Source organism: Glycine soja, chromosome 3 (assembly GCF_004193775.1).
Source record: "Glycine soja cultivar W05 chromosome 3, ASM419377v2, whole genome shotgun sequence".
NCBI lineage: Eukaryota > Viridiplantae > Streptophyta > Magnoliopsida > Fabales > Fabaceae > Glycine > Glycine soja.
Genome location: NC_041004.1, coordinates 40,286,712 through 40,302,505, shown reverse-complemented (window position 1 = coordinate 40,302,505; position 15,794 = coordinate 40,286,712). Strand labels below are relative to the sequence as shown.

Sequence of the window (15,794 nt, the reverse complement as noted above, 5' to 3'; positions counted from 1 at the left end):
GCAAGCTGATTGGACAACGTAGCTGCTATATAATATATGTTTTTGTAACTTAGTAATGGTGTAGTGTATCAGTCATCCCAAAAAGGTGTGTATCAATTCAATTAGACCAAGCAAGTTGAACATGCTTTCAATTTAGCTTTGTTCTATGGTTTTAGGAACGAACAAAATATCGTTACGTTAGGGAAAAACAAACCATCATTATTAGTCTGGCCATGCGTTATGTTGTCATGGTTGTGAATCCAATCCATCATTAATCATGAATCATGATTTAATGGGAGCCAGCAGATCATTGCATGGGAGATGGAGGAGACAGGAAAGAGAAGATTGAACTGTTTAGGGTTATGGTGGGTCCTGTTCCATACAGGTTGTACAGATGGTGCAGCACCATAGGCCCACAGCTATGTCTACGCTTGTGTGTATGTACCCTTTGAGACAGACTGTGACATTATTACGTGACTACATAATACAAATACACTCGGCGTTGAGAGTTGAGACGTTGATGATTGAGTACTCAAAACCCGAGTGTGTATGTATTACTAATTTACTCTACTGATAGGGCTGAATTAGATTGCGCACTTAATGCAAAGTAGATTGTTACAGTGTATGTGTATCAATCTACTTTTGCTGTTCTTTTCTCTTTCAGCCTTTTCCGGATTTGCAAAATCTGGATTTCCTTTTCTGGGTTAAAGTTTGAGACCATAGAATCTTCAAGTCGCCACACTAACAAACTTCTTCTAACCTTTCCAAATTTCAGCTAGTCATAGAACAAAATCTATTTTCTTATTGTGGGGGAGGAAAAGGGGGAAAGACGTCTAGTGTTCAATGGTTGAACAATAAACAATTGTTTAAAGTTTAAACACGAGCCAATTTGCATTCATGATTAATTGCACGGTCTGTTATAACCTGTGTAATTCCTTCTATTCTTTGTTTGAGCAGCTGAATGGGGTGATTAATATATTACAGTTTCACTAATATGAAATAGCTGCAAGTTGAAACAATTTCTCAGTAGCATTTAATAAATTAGGTAAGTAGGGCCTTGTGTTGATAATCGAATACAACAATAGTAGAGTTACAATATATATTATAAAAAAGAGCAAAGCCAAAGCGGAAAGCCATGTCAGGGTTTTCAACCATTCAGGCCCTGCCTGTCAAATCAACCACCGCATCCTCCACAAGTTCTTCTAGCAGCTTCCCCTCTACTTCCTTCACCAAAATATCCATCTCCAATCCCATAAGCTCAACCCACCCTTTGCCCACAACCTCTTTTCTGACAACACTCTCTACCACCAGGCTGTTACTGTCCCCACAATCCACCACCCAAACAGAACTCATAGCACTAGATATTAACTCCTTCATCTGTGCCACAATGAGGTCCACCAATGGGGGAGATGCAGCTTCTGGGACTTGGACCCTGCTGTGGCTCCCACTGCACAACATACTACCCATCAAGTAATTCTTCTCTGATCCATAACCAGTAATTTCTATTAGTGAGACATTCACACAATCGAATACAAGCTTCTGATTGGACCTCCTCTGCCTTCGCTTGGCCTCGTGGAGTTGCTGCTGAGGCTCCTTGTCATTGAGATTGGCGTATTTGTCCCTCAATGATGGATCCAATGGGCTTTCAAGGGAATGCCATCTCGAGTAAAACGAGCCGGGCTGCACTTGATCATCAATTCCAGCAGCTGATAGAAGTTTCTTGACAAAGACAAGCCAGTCTTGCTTAGTGTCTAAGGATGCCGATGAGGGCCTTAATGGGTATGGACTTGCCACCTCTGCACAAGAATCATCCCATGAGAGGGTCCGGGCTATTGATTCTATTGGTGGTGATTTGTCAATTAAATTAGACTTCAGAGACACCCGTGATCCTACAGAAAAATTCACAGTCAGGTAATAAAACAGTAAAGAAGCAAGGAATATCAAAAAGGAACTTCCTGAAACAGAAGCAATAATAATAAAGTGAGAGAAAGGAGTAAGCATTACCCAGCTGACCACCCCTCACACAGCCCAAGGACTCGACAACAGCATTATCATCTTCAAATGGAGGCTCTAAAACTGAAATTGGACTGGGCTGATCCTGGTTTTCGCTTGAAATCCCAGGCACCATGGACTTTGACAGAGTCAATCCAGCCTGTAAAAAACAAACAAAACTGTCTCAGAATCATCCAGTCTATTTAATTCCAATTTTCGGTAACAAGATTTTACATGTATGATCCTAGAACATTCCATAATCTGCAACAACAAGAAACCAAAGAGGTTGTACTGTGCTCTACTACTAATGCTGACTGAGAAAAGCTAGTTCTATTATTTATCAAGTAGCAATTAGGACCCAGACGTTCATAAACCAGGTAAAGTTTTCATTTGTTTCACCATTCCAGCAGTAGCAGAAAATCCTAAACAATTGGTCGAGTAAATAGATTTTGCTTAAATAGAACCTGCCACCACATCATCCAATTTCCATAACAGTACACCATGCAGCCTCCAACTCATGCAAGCATATCTATAGTAACATAAGTTTTAAGGGACTAATTTTATTAGGTAGAGAAGGCACAGACTAAGTTACATGGCAAGATATTGGTACAGATAAAAAATGAAAAAAAACAGAAGTTTTCAATACTGTTTTTCCCTTCTTTATTTGTTGTTGTTTCCATTCTTTCCCTTTCTTTGCAAGGGGAGAGAGACACAAGGGACTGAGCGGTGGCGGGAAATTTAGAGGGCATTAATGAGTGACCTTAAGCCAATAAATTGAAAGAAAATTTGCATAATGCACTGTAAAAAAGTGGATCAAAATATGCAGAATAATAGAAGCTATTACCTCCAGTGGTACAGCACCTTGTCCATTAGAGATAGAATCTGATAAAATTTTGCCTGATGATTCATATGGAGCTGGAAGAGAACACTCTCCGATGGATCCACTGTCGAAGCTTTGAGACACATCATCCCTAAGGACTCTAGATGAATTCACTGGAGAATCTGATGTTTCAATGGCAGTGGATTGGGATTCATCAACAGATTGAGATAGACAAGATTTTTCTCTGGATGGTTTCTTATTCCTTGAGAAGAAGAAACTTGTAACTTTCCCTTTAAATGATGATTTCATACTCTTTGACTTTGTCAGCTCCCCAGACCCATGTGCTTTGCCAGCATCATTATCACAAACTTCAACGTTGAGCCCATTTTCATAGACAGTAGAAGATGTTGGAACAGATTTTGACCTAGAAAGGTTTCTAGGAGAACCATCCATACATGTTTCCGCTTTAAAATTTCGACTACAAGAAACAGATTCACTTGGTTCCTGTTCTTTATGAATACCCTCAAGCTCAGATATTACAGATTTCTTTATATCCGAAAGAGCAAGCATCTCACCCAAGGTAGAGCTTCTACGCATATGCCTTTGTTCTTGAGAACCCTTATTTGACATCATGGCCCATCTTTCAGAAAGTCGTTTCTTGGCCTCTCTGCAAACTGACGACTCAGGAGAACAGGATGCACGGCTGAAGGATGATGAAGAAAAAGGACTGCCACTGCGATTGATGTAATCCCAAGAATGTCTTGGAGATGGGGACATAACTTCCAAATCACTGAAATTCCCAGCAGTGTACTCATGATCTGATTTGTTGAATGAACTCTCATCACCAGTATAGCCATTGGAGAATACTGAAGAATACAATATTTCATCTCTTTGATGGCTCCTCAGATTTTCATGCATTTGTTGTGTAATTTGACTTGGCACTTTTCTTGATTCCAGTACATCATCATCATCCTCAGGTTCTTGGTAGAAATTTCCACTCTGCAGATTTCGAGGTGATGACATAGTAGGAGAAGACACAGCCTTAATCTCATGTGCCTTCCCAGGGCTAGGCTTCAATACCACTATTCGAGTAGGTTGAACTGCAAACTCGTCAATTTTCTGACTGGCTGGGGAGTATGCAGGACTGTATTTCTCCCATCCAGCACCAACATTTGCTGGTTTCTTAATCTGCTTGTCGTTTTTCTTCCCCTTTCCACCAGAATTTTCATTGTCAACCATCTTCGAAGGTTTAAGAACAGTAATACGCTTTGTCTCTGCTACTGGAGTAGACTGAAGTTCATAAAGATTTTGAGAATCCAATAACCTGACTAACAGATCATTATTGGAACTTAAAACTTCCAAGGCATCTTCAAACTCCTTGGACTGGCGTAGTCTCTCATCTGTAGACAGACGTTTAGCTTCCATAAATTTCTGGCGAATAAGAGCCATTTTCTTCCCATTAACATCTTCAGTCCACTTTTCTCTCTCCGGTGTCTTGTCTCTTACATTGCTTGTTCTCTGTGATTGCAGCCATATTTCATAAATATCTTTATAAGCAATCTGTTCTGTGTTTGGATGAACTTCATGAAGCATTTCCTTGTCCATAAACCTATCTTCCAGGTTCCAGTGGTTGAATGGTGTCCCTGAATGACCACACATATGTTGAGAATAATCTCCTCTATGGCTTCTCTCCACAGATAGCTCACCCTGTGGGAGGGCTTCAAGCCCCATTAATTTTGCAACTACATTTGGTGGTGGATTGTGCTTGGAAACAACTTCTTTGGACATTTCTTGGTCTATGAGCATCTTGATGGGTGTTCCATTTATTTTCTTATTTGTAGCTCTCATTGAGTCAGAAACAATCTGCAAAGTCCATGAAAATGGAATATAAGTAAATAAACAAAAACAAGTACAACAAATCATATAACAAATTGAAAATGAAAAGAACATTCCACATGCCAATTAGCTTGAATGACAATAAAAAATAATCCCTCTCCAAATTACCAGCTTATCCTCTATCTGATCACCCAAGGTAGGACTCATGATCCTTGCAACATCTGATTGACTTCTGGAGAGTGAAGATGCTGCAATCCAGGTACAATTCAGTGAAGAGTGAGATTGGATAATAAAATGGCATAACGAAATTTCAAGAGCATAAATCATAAGTACAATTATTACATGCAACTTGGAAGTATAAAAAGCAATTGACAATTAAGAGAAACCTCCGGCCTGGTTTCATATTGCCCAAGAATATATAAAATCAGACAGATCACCAAGAGAGATGCGTCTATCCAAAACTCGGTCAACGAAAACCCAAAGGAAATATGTTCCAAATAAAAACTATATGCAGCAAAAAGGGAACTACAGTCAAACCACAAATTACTCTTTTTCTACGTTCCCTCTTAGTCATCACCTCAATCCTTCACGCTAATAAACCCCAAAACTAACAAGAAAATGCCAAAAACCAAATTTAAGAAAACCATCAGTTACAATACCAACTACCAAAGAGTCAATATGGCCAAAGCAAGCAGATCATCCAGAAAATCCTCTACCAAGCAAAGCAACAACTTTGGGGGATTAAAAAAGAAAACTCCCAAGGACAACATGAAAAACCAAAAAGAGTAAACACAGAGAAAGAGGGAGATCACCATCGCGATGAGGCCTGTCTGTGAGTAGCTTGTTTCCATTTACACCCCCGGTCAAATCAAAGAGATTCACCACTCTTCCCAGGCATCCTGGAAAAGGTTTCTCAACATTGTGAACCCTTCTGTTCTGCACTCCATTCATTTCAACAGCTGCACACACAAATCACCTAGATTAAAAACAATCCCTACACAACACCTAGATCAATCACCTAGATCTGTAAGCTGAACAACAACGAAATACAACACACACACACACACAAAAAAAAAAAAAAAAAGCATACGCCAAATGCATTAAAAGTGGAATAAGAGCTCATCAACAGAAAACCACAAGATCCAAACACTAATGCAATCAAATTTAGGGATACCTAGAAAACAACTAGAACAAGCGCTACTAGAACTGATACAGTGTGAACTTGAAGTGTTTTTTCAATCAGTAAACAGAAACATGCGCGAAGGAGAGAGTAAGAAGAGAAGCACAATAAGCCATAGTGTTCAAATACGACAGCGAATTGACATGAAAAATCAAATCACCTCTTGCGTCATCAACAGAATAAAATAAAAGAAAAAGAATCGCTAGAATAGAAACAAACACAACACAAAGAGCACAGTGATGAAACTGAAAGGGCTATATTAAGAGGGGGTTGTTCTTCCCGAATCCCAACAGCGGAAAAAAGATGGAAATGATGAAAGCGGAATCTCAGTCGGGGAAATTGAAAAGCTGCGAGAAAATCAAATCTAGAAAGAGAAACGCAGAGGAACCGAGAGCGGCGAGATCGAGGAGAAGCAAAAAGGGGAAGAAAGTGGCTGAAGAAGCGCAGAGAGAAAAAAAAAAGTGAGAGAGAACGGACCTGGAGAGCAGTGGCCGGAGACGGTGGCATTCGCGGCGGAGACGGTGGCGGAAGCGACAGCGAGAGAAAGAGAGAGAGAGAAATGTTGTTGGTGTGTGTGGTGTGGTGTGGTTTAGCTGTGCGCGTCGTTCACCGACTCTGTTTGTCGGACTTCAAAGGCTTTCTTTGGAACTACGGCTCATAATATATATCACTTTTTGGATTACGCAGAATCATCTTCCTCTTCATCTGCTTAATTAATTCATTATTCATTAATAAACCAATCCATGCTCCTTTTCTTTTTTAATTCGGTTTATCCCATAAAGGAAGATTCTTCCTGAAAGTTTTATTTTCGGGGTGAATATCGAGCTTAACTAACGTTGTTTTGTAGTTTGTACTGTTTTTATTTTTTTTCTGAAAGTTTTCTCTCTTCTTATTATTCAGATTCAGATTCAGATTCTTGATTTAAGAATTTTATTGTATCTGAGATTTCTTTGTAGTTTGTACTGTTTTATTTTAGTTTTTCTTTTTTTCCTTCTTTCCCTTTCATGTAAGATTTGAGCAATGTATTTATTTATCTTGAGCTAGCAAAATTATGCAAATAAGTCGTGGAAATGGGCACTAAGTCACAAGTCTAACTGACAAAAAGGGTAATGAAAAGAAAAGATAAAAAAAAAAAAAGGATGTAGATTGTAAATTTTCGATTCAGCAAATTTATTTGTTATTGCATTTTGATTACGTTTCTCCTTGGCTATGTGATATGCATGCTTGTTCTGGTAGGATTTCTTACATTAGGTTCCATGTTTGCTGTTGCATGCATGATTACGTATTTAGGTTCCATTTCTTTTTTGGTGCTGTATGATTTTATATTGTGATCGTCACTTTAAATCAAATATTTGATATGTTTGGTATCAAAGAAAATTAGAGGGAGAAGAAAAAAAAAACAAATTTAGTGTATGTTGATTTCAGCGTCACATCTTTTGGATTTGTATTTCTTTAATGTGTATAATTCTTTCTTCTGCTGTCATTTTCACATATTTGATGTGATTTTAAGGTTAGACGTGGTAAAGTAATATTTTCCCAAACATGCGGATAATTCTATTCATCATCTGGAACACACACAAAAGGCAAAGTGCCACAAAGGAAAGAAAAAATATATTGGGTCTTATGAATAAGTATTCTTGCAACAAACTTTTTCATCCTAGGGTAGTTTTATGTATTTGCATCATTGAATATTGTTCATGTTAAAACTACAAGATGAGTTCCGATCTGACGAGGTAGCGGTGTTATTAGGCAGATGACAATGAGGAAGAAAGACGGTGGTCACCTAAAAGTACTCAAATTATTGAGAGATCAAGGAAGTGAATGACAAGGTTCTGTCTTACCTAAAGAACATAACCCATATAGCCTTTGTTTGGCGGAAAAACCCGTTATATTACTTAACAGTTTGTTATGTTGTACGTGGTTGATGGGGCAATTGTAATCGACCACGCAGGTGCCAGATTTCCATCATTTTGTAGCCTGATATTCAAGAATAAAAGAAATTGTTTCCTTCAATAATTCATTAAACATCATTTACAAGATTACAAGTTAAAAATATATAAGTTAAAGATAAATTTAATATATATAATAATTATAAAATTGAAGATAAGCCTAATAACTAAAAATATAATTAAAGATAAATCTGATTTTATATAACAGCTATATAAAATCAGAATATATTATTATATCTTCTAACAAAGAAATTATAATTTTCAATTAACATATGTAAAAACACCAAGGGCAGAGATGTACCTTATCCCTCCCAAAGACCTTATATATATATATGAAAAAAAAATAAAAAATACTAATAAAGAAAAATTATATAAGAAAAAAGGTTTTTGAGTTTATGTTTGTGTATTTTTTTTAGTAAATCATATCTTTAGTTTTATGCATAAATTAAAAATAAATATTTTAGTTAAACTTATTAGAAATTAGATATTAAATACATGTGTAAAAAAAATTCTACCCCTTTAATTTACTCTTAAGATCCATCCATGACCAAGGTGTTATTCCTATCATGTAGATGGTCTTTGGGGTTTGACTTTAAGGTCAAGATACTTTTCATTATGTTACTTGTTTATCATTTATGATGTTGTTCATTTACTATTATTTTTTGTATTATTTTATATTGTAAGATAATAATATAAAAAAAATTACACTATCATTTAATCATAAAAATATTATATTATTATTATTTTTTAATAGTTAGTTTAAAAATCATATTTGTAGTTTCTTAACTAAGGGTATCTATGTTATTTCATACAGATGTTTTTTTTTTCACTTGCTATCCAATCAAACAAAAAAAAGTATCTTTTTTTCTCTTTTATTTTCTCCCTTATCAAATAGCCAACAAAATCATCCATTTTCTTTTTTTTTCTATCTTTTTCATTTCTTTTATTTTCTTTTCTAGCTAAACCAAACGTACCCTATTTTTAAAGTAATGAAATGTAAAATTAAAAAAAAAATTGTAAGAGCATCTTTCTTATTTTTAGGTGGGTTGTTTTTTTTTTTAAGAGAAGATGTTTCTTTTACTGATTAAAAGAAGATGGATTGTTAAAGTAACTAATTGTTTTTAATTAGATTTACTATTGGAAAAGGACGACATAGAATCATTTGCAAGAATCGTTATTTTATAAGTGCCAATTTTTATCCAATAAAAAAATATTCAGGATGTAAAGAAATGTAATACGTGAGATAACTTGTTGAACATATTTTATGCTTTCAAAGAATCGCACCATTAAATTAAAAAAAATAAATTACTTAAATTTTTAAAAGCTGATGTGAAGTAATAGAAGACTAGAAGTCGTAAAAAGAAGTTATGAACCGCTGATAATATTCAGAGTAAGAAATGCTCTAAGTCATTTTAATTTGTTTAAAATACTAAATTTTGATCTAGCCTTTATTCTATGAAATTTGATCATCTGTGATCAGTTGGATGGATACTGAAAGCACGTTTTAGATTATAAAAATGAGATTATTATGCAATGATTATGTAGTTTGATGAGCTAAATCCTAAAACAACAAGATGATAAAATAATTTATAAAAATAACTTTCAAAATAAGTAAAATTAATTTTGAAAGAAAAACTTATAAGTTTTGAAAAATATATTACTACTATTTATTTATAATTGAAAAATATTTTATCATATAATTAAATTAATTTTTAATACTATGTTATATATATATATATATATATATATATATTAATTTTTAAAATTGATTCTTTTAAATTTTCTTTTTGAAATTATTCTATTAAGAAGTTAAGCAAAAAAAAAAAAAAAAGGTTATTGCTGTCACGAAAATACAAATTCTACTAAACGAAGTTTTATTTTCTTAAAATTAACTTATATTTGAAACCTCGATCTAATTTTGTTTTAAAAAGGACAAAATTCACCTTTGTCTCACCCGATACCAATATCATATCAATTAAGTCATACGAAGAAAATATAAATCATATCAAGTCCTCACCACTCACCAGCGCATCACACGTTAGAACAAGTCTATTGACTAGCGATGGTTGACTTCAACCTTTTATTTGCAATAAGTACAAGTTTGTTGAGTTAATTTCATAAGAATGGGTTATTAAGGGTAGGTTTTCTTAATTTAAAACATATAGTATTTAAATTAATCTTATGATGTACTACTACAAATAAGTACTTACGTAAAGTATTTATGATAATTTATGAAAATTTATAAAATAATTAGAAGTGACTTAATTTACTCACTAAAAAATTTTCTATTAAACATTTAAATTAATATAATTCATTGTCTATAGAAAATTATTAAGTTAATCGAATTTGACAATACTTGCTTTCAAAATAAGTTATCCTTGCCCATTAAATTTGAGAGAGTCTTGAATGATTATTAATTATTATATTTATTTTTTCTCACAGAATAGTAATTTAACAAAGTTAACCCTTAAATTATGAGATATTGGGTTCATGTGTTTAGGTTTACTTAAAGCATTTTTTATAAAACAAGTAATTTTTGAATTTTTTGATATGTTTGTCTAAATTGTTTTTTTTAATTATTTTTTTTCTTTTATAGAAAAAAGAAAAAAAATCTTATGGTCTGCTTCTTAAAAAACATTTTTTAAACTCTTTTTTTACATTTCTCTTTTTAGTTAAACAAAGAGGTCCATTATGTTAACGGTCATTTGTACGATACACTTACATCACAAATTTTAATAAATACTTGTAATAGTTATCCATTTTTCGATATCATTTTTATTTTCTAAAATTTATTCTATATCATTTTTCCATTTCATATTATCCTATATCTATTTTTTTTTTTGCAAATTGTGACACTTCTTAAAAAAATTGTGACATTTTTTGCCACCATACACAAAAAGCTAATAACTTGACAAAAGATCAAATAAAAACACAAAAAAGAGAGAAATAAAAGAGCAACCTTTTTAAAAAAGTTAGAAAATAAAATTGAAACAAAAAATACAGTTAGGCGACAAAGTAATATTTTTATCTTTATTTTTTAATCTCCAAACATTTATATATTACTCATTTGAGTTTTTTTGACGAGGTGAATTTTTTTTTTGGATGAATAAAATCAAAGACCCAGAAAATAAAATCTTTTTTCATAATGTGTTTTGCCATATCATGAGCTACTTGGTTGGCTTATTGAAAAATATTGTTATAAATAATGTTTTTTTTTTCCGTTGCTATGAATTGAATGAATTTATCTAATGAGTACATAACATGAATGTAACATACAACATCCTTTAGACAAAAGCTTAACAGCCAACAATGAATCATTGTCCAGACAAATCTATTAAAATCCCCTAGACCAAACCAAATTGCCTTCAACTCCGCAACAAAGACTTAACAACCACCTAGATTAACACGAAATCCACAGATAAAGGATAGCCATTGTGATTCAGCAACACACCTTCCCCAATAGGTTTATGAATAACTATACTAGCATTATCTGAGAGCTTTATCAATAACCTCTTGGCCCTCCCAATTCTATTGCGCTTCCACCAAATATAATAAAGCAGAACACCAAAGAGAGATGACCAATGAATATCATATATCATACACTCTATAAATGCATGTCTTTTATTTTTTTATTAGTTAGGAGTGATTTTCATTCACAGTATATATAATTACCATTATACTGAATAAGAATAAATCGTTTTCATCTATGTAAAAAAAATCAACTTCAATAATAATAATTTATTGTGTGAACTTTTATATTGTTTTTAGTTATGTCATGACTTATAAATTATAATGCTTAATTAATATATCATTAGATGAATCGTAAAATTTCCTGATAATGTACGTGTGATAATAAATAATTATAATAAACTGCTGGGTTTTTTTTGCTTTGCTCACAATAAAAATAGTAAGTCATCTCAGGTCAATCCCTCATATAGTTCAAATACAAATATTATATGAGTCATGCTAGAGACACTTTATTAAATAAATTTATTTTATGATAAAAAAACAAATAAATAACTATAAAAGATATATAGTCTGTACCAGATTTTTATCTTAGTCTGCACCATAATGAAGGCCTGTTTTTGATAATTAATACGAAGAGAAAAATCAGGACAATTTGTTGTGATATAATTAAATAGCTGGAGACAATATAGACCGGGAGAATATTTTAGCTTAGCTTATGGTAAACAAAATTAAATATTTTGACAAATTGAGTATATAATAATTGGGCCTTACTCATTTTAGTACACAAATCACACCTGCTGCACTGATCTAACGGGGAAGGTTCCTATCGTTGTGGTGTGTGTGTAAACGTGGACTCTTGAGTCATGACGAGAAGTTTCCCTAAAAATTGTTAAAATATAGAAAACCAAAAGCATATATAATCATATGTGTGGGAAGTGGAAATGATCTATTAGAAAAAAAAAATAGTTTTTAATTTTTTTTATATGTAAAATTTTCTTAAATTAATAATAGTCACATATTATGAATAAAATTAATCTTTTATTCAATGAGTTGAATGAAACTCATGACTTTTATCTCAAAATCAAAAACTATTATTCTTGAATAAATTTGTATATAATCTCTTATTTTTTATTTATTAATTTTACATTCAACACTTTAATTATTTAATGAAAGAAGGACGTATACTTAGTTTTAAAATGAAAAAATATTGAATACAATTATATTAAACTTGATCAAAAGATGTGAAAAATAGATTTATTTTTTTTCTATTATAAGAAAGTATGCATATATTAAGTCATAAGTCATTAGGATTACGTTAATGATGAAGGGTCTTAGTAATTTACATAGTTTAATTTTTTTAAAACGTTAATTAACTCCCAAGTTGATGAATTGCGAGAAATTTGGTGCTTGTGATAATGCTTTTTGTCAAAGAAATTGGCGGGTAGTTAAAATCTGAATGACCACAGTCCACAGTACATGTTTGGGATGGTAGCGACCGAACCTACCACCAACTACTATGACCTTTTTACATAACAATGAGGTGGACTTGGTGATAATTGCTCCAACGGTCCTCTTTCTCTTGAAAGTTCAAATTACTATAACTGTGAAACCTTAACACAGGGAGAACAAAATAAAAAAGCAACATCTATTAATTACACTCGACAATTTTAATAATACAACAAAGTTTCCTCCTACACCTGGCTAGTAGCAACTTCCGTTGCCCAACTTTCTGACTCGAGAGGCTATTTAATTTGTTAAGCCAATCATCTTTATGTAAAGGGTTAAGCAATCAATCCAGGGAGCCAAAAAAGTGTCCATTGTAAAATTATACATCTAAGTTTTAGATTGAACTGAAAAAAACTCAACAAAATAAGTTTGGTCTAAAACAAGTCTTAACTAAATGTTGAAAGATGTTAATTATGTTATTGAATAAAAGTATTTGATTTGATAAAACCATTTGTTAAACTAACTAATAAAAATATTTGCACACCTTGATTGCAAAATTAATCATTGAATGAACAAGCAAATGAGTTGTTGTACACTTTTTTAATAATTATATTATTTATATAGTACTTTTTTTTAAAAAAATTCATTACATTATTTATTTTATTTATTTCTTTGTTATACAAATATTCTACAAAGTTATTGTATAAATACAGTTTTTGTTTTTACCTTTTTAATAAACAATGGGATCGGAAAGTTATACACTTTTATAAGCAAACGATTATGCAACCCAAAAGCAAAATGATTGCTTATCTTTGTTTCTTAGTAGCTTGTGGTTGGTTAGACTTGAATCTTTGCCCTTATTAGCCAAAACCATGCATTATCTTAATCCTTGTAAAACAAATGTAAACTCATCAATAATTAATGAGATGTTGCTTATGAAAGAAAAATATATAAAAATAATATTTGTTTTTTAATTATTAAACACTTAGACTTTTTTTGCTGAATTATTCAACACTTAGACGTTCCAAGCGATAAGAATTTATTTGATTTTGTTCTTGTAAAATAAATGGTTCGAGGCTTACAAATAAAAAATAAATAAAAGCTTATATTATTTCATCACTCAAACAAAATAGATTCTTCTCAACTTTTAAAATTTCATATGCAAACACAAATCATTTTTAAATTATTTCTATCAAAATTAATTAAACCAGAATTTAAAGTAAATGATCAATCATCGCATTTGAAAAGTCAATTGCTCCATGCTGAACTCAAAGCTCAATACGTCTAACAAGACCTCAGGGTCCAAAATAAAGATTAATTCACTCATCAAATGTTGAGTGAAATCAATGTTATCAATATAAAAACAATTTGGTATAATAAATATACTTAAAAATGCATGAGTGATCTTCGATCCAGAATAAAGTGATAATGTCTTACTTCAAAATAAATTAATATTTTCTTTTAAATGTGTCATGGGCCTTATATCATATAGAACTCAAATAATCTCATACTCTTATAAATATCACTCATGCCAACAGTGTCAGATACACATTTATTACATGAGATGAGATGTAATATATGTACAACATTAATTTTATATATATATATATATATATATATATTTATCTTTATCATTATAACAAATGATACTTAATATAATATATGTCACTCTTGTTAACATCTATCGACTTCAACGTTAAATTGCCCACTACATTTCCTAAAAAAATAAATTAAATTATTTATTTTATTTGTTCATCATGATATTGATATGGAGTAATCTCTATTAGAAGTGATAATTAATTTTCGTTAGGAGCATATTTTTCTTCCAATACCATATATTTCATACTTAAAGATTAAATATAATTTAAATCTTAAATTATTTGGTTAAGAGACACAAACTATTACTATTTATGTCCAACATTGTTGGTTAAAGTGCCTATTAAGTTTTTACAACCCAACCACAAACCTCAATAATAATAATAAAAAAAATGGATCAAAATTATACTAGAATCTGGTCACCTCAACCTTCAGCACCTGGCATACAGCACAAATACATAAATGATTGGCCGATAATTAGCATTATACGGAGAAGGGATATTTATTTTGCATACAACGTATATTGATTCAAAGTAGATAAGCAGGATGGATGGAAACAAGTAAACATAGAACCTAATTTTTTTCCTAATTTTTAGTTTGATGTTACCCACCCTAATGCGCCAAAACATTAACAAAAAACTTTGGGGGGTTTACAGGTGAGTGAAAACAAAGAATGATGGACCATAAGTTAGCCGTTAATCGGCAGTGAAAATCTTGAACGGGCCACAATATTATACATATCTCTTTCTTGACTTTGTCAACGAGTGGCGTGTAAGGTGCACATGCAATAAAAAATGGCCCTCTAAAGTCTAATAATAATTCAACTATAAACCACACAACAACTAAATCTAAATGTCATCAATAAATTATTATGCATAATAATGTACCAACAAGTATACATGATTGTCTTCTTAATTGAAAAACAAACAATTAATTAAGCCGAAAATCTGCATGCAAAATTCAGGTCTAATTAATAATTTTCACTTCGCCTTATATTACACTAAGAAAAAATAACAGATATATTGAGATCAACTACTTATTTAATTATTACAAACAGTATTTTTTTTCTTTTGTTTTTCATGACATTGGAATTTCCTTATTGTATAAATGACTTTATTTTTTTTAACCAATGGAAAAAACATGAGTTTTATAATTAATACTATCAGCCAGTTATTTCAAAATTAAACCTTAATTTAATTTATCGAATACAGTTTTATCAATATAACATTATTCTTTTTTTTTCTATTTTTGCAGATAACATTCTTATATTAGCAATAATATATAAAATTAAAACAAATTGCATATATTTATTCCTAAAACAAATGATATTAATATTTCATATAATTCTGACAGCTTGTGGCCATGCATGTTGCTTGCCGACAACGTACAGAGAGAAGACAACAACCAAGCATGAAACCATGGATGTTAAGAAGACGAAGCCACTCCAAAGGATTCAAGAGAAAGAAGCGATTGAAGATCATTGAATCCAAGTTACTATTTGGCTTAACGTAGAGAAATTAACAAATGA

The 15,794-nt window shown here is 31.8% G+C and overlaps 1 protein-coding gene across 2 annotated transcripts; it reads right to left on the bottom strand.

Moving 5' to 3' along the window:
* Positions 1 to 943: 943 nt before the first annotated feature.
* On the bottom strand, positions 944 to 6,512 carry LOC114406985. Of its 2 annotated transcripts, none has more exons than XM_028369884.1 (6): positions 6,285 to 6,512; positions 5,440 to 5,586; positions 4,796 to 4,875; positions 2,816 to 4,654; positions 1,984 to 2,131; positions 944 to 1,868 (listed from the first exon to the last, which is right to left on the bottom strand). In XM_028369884.1, exons 2-6 carry the CDS (start codon positions 5,576 to 5,578, stop codon positions 1,135 to 1,137), a joined length of 2,940 nt encoding a protein of 979 aa, XP_028225685.1. In that variant the 5' UTR covers positions 5,579 to 5,586; positions 6,285 to 6,512; the 3' UTR covers positions 944 to 1,134. The 2 variants fall into 2 exon arrangements, with proteins under 2 accessions (XP_028225685.1, XP_028225686.1); XM_028369885.1 differs by lacking the exon at positions 6,285 to 6,512 and adding an exon at positions 5,802 to 5,899.
* Between the last annotated feature and the right edge of the window lie 9,282 nt (positions 6,513 to 15,794).

Bases quoted from the DNA above. Each gene is read 5' to 3' on its own strand.
- LOC114406985 (XM_028369884.1), bottom strand. From the start codon at position 5,578: ATGAATGGAGTGCAGAACAGAAGGGTTCACAATGTTGAGAAACCTTTT. The intron at 4,655-4,795 runs GTAATTTGGAGA...TGGACTTTGCAG, and splicing joins ATCAGATAGAGGATAAGCTG to ATTGTTTCTGACTCAATGAG. The intron at 1,869-1,983 runs GTAATGCTTACT...ATTTTTCTGTAG, and splicing joins TGTGAGGGGTGGTCAGCTGG to GATCACGGGTGTCTCTGAAG.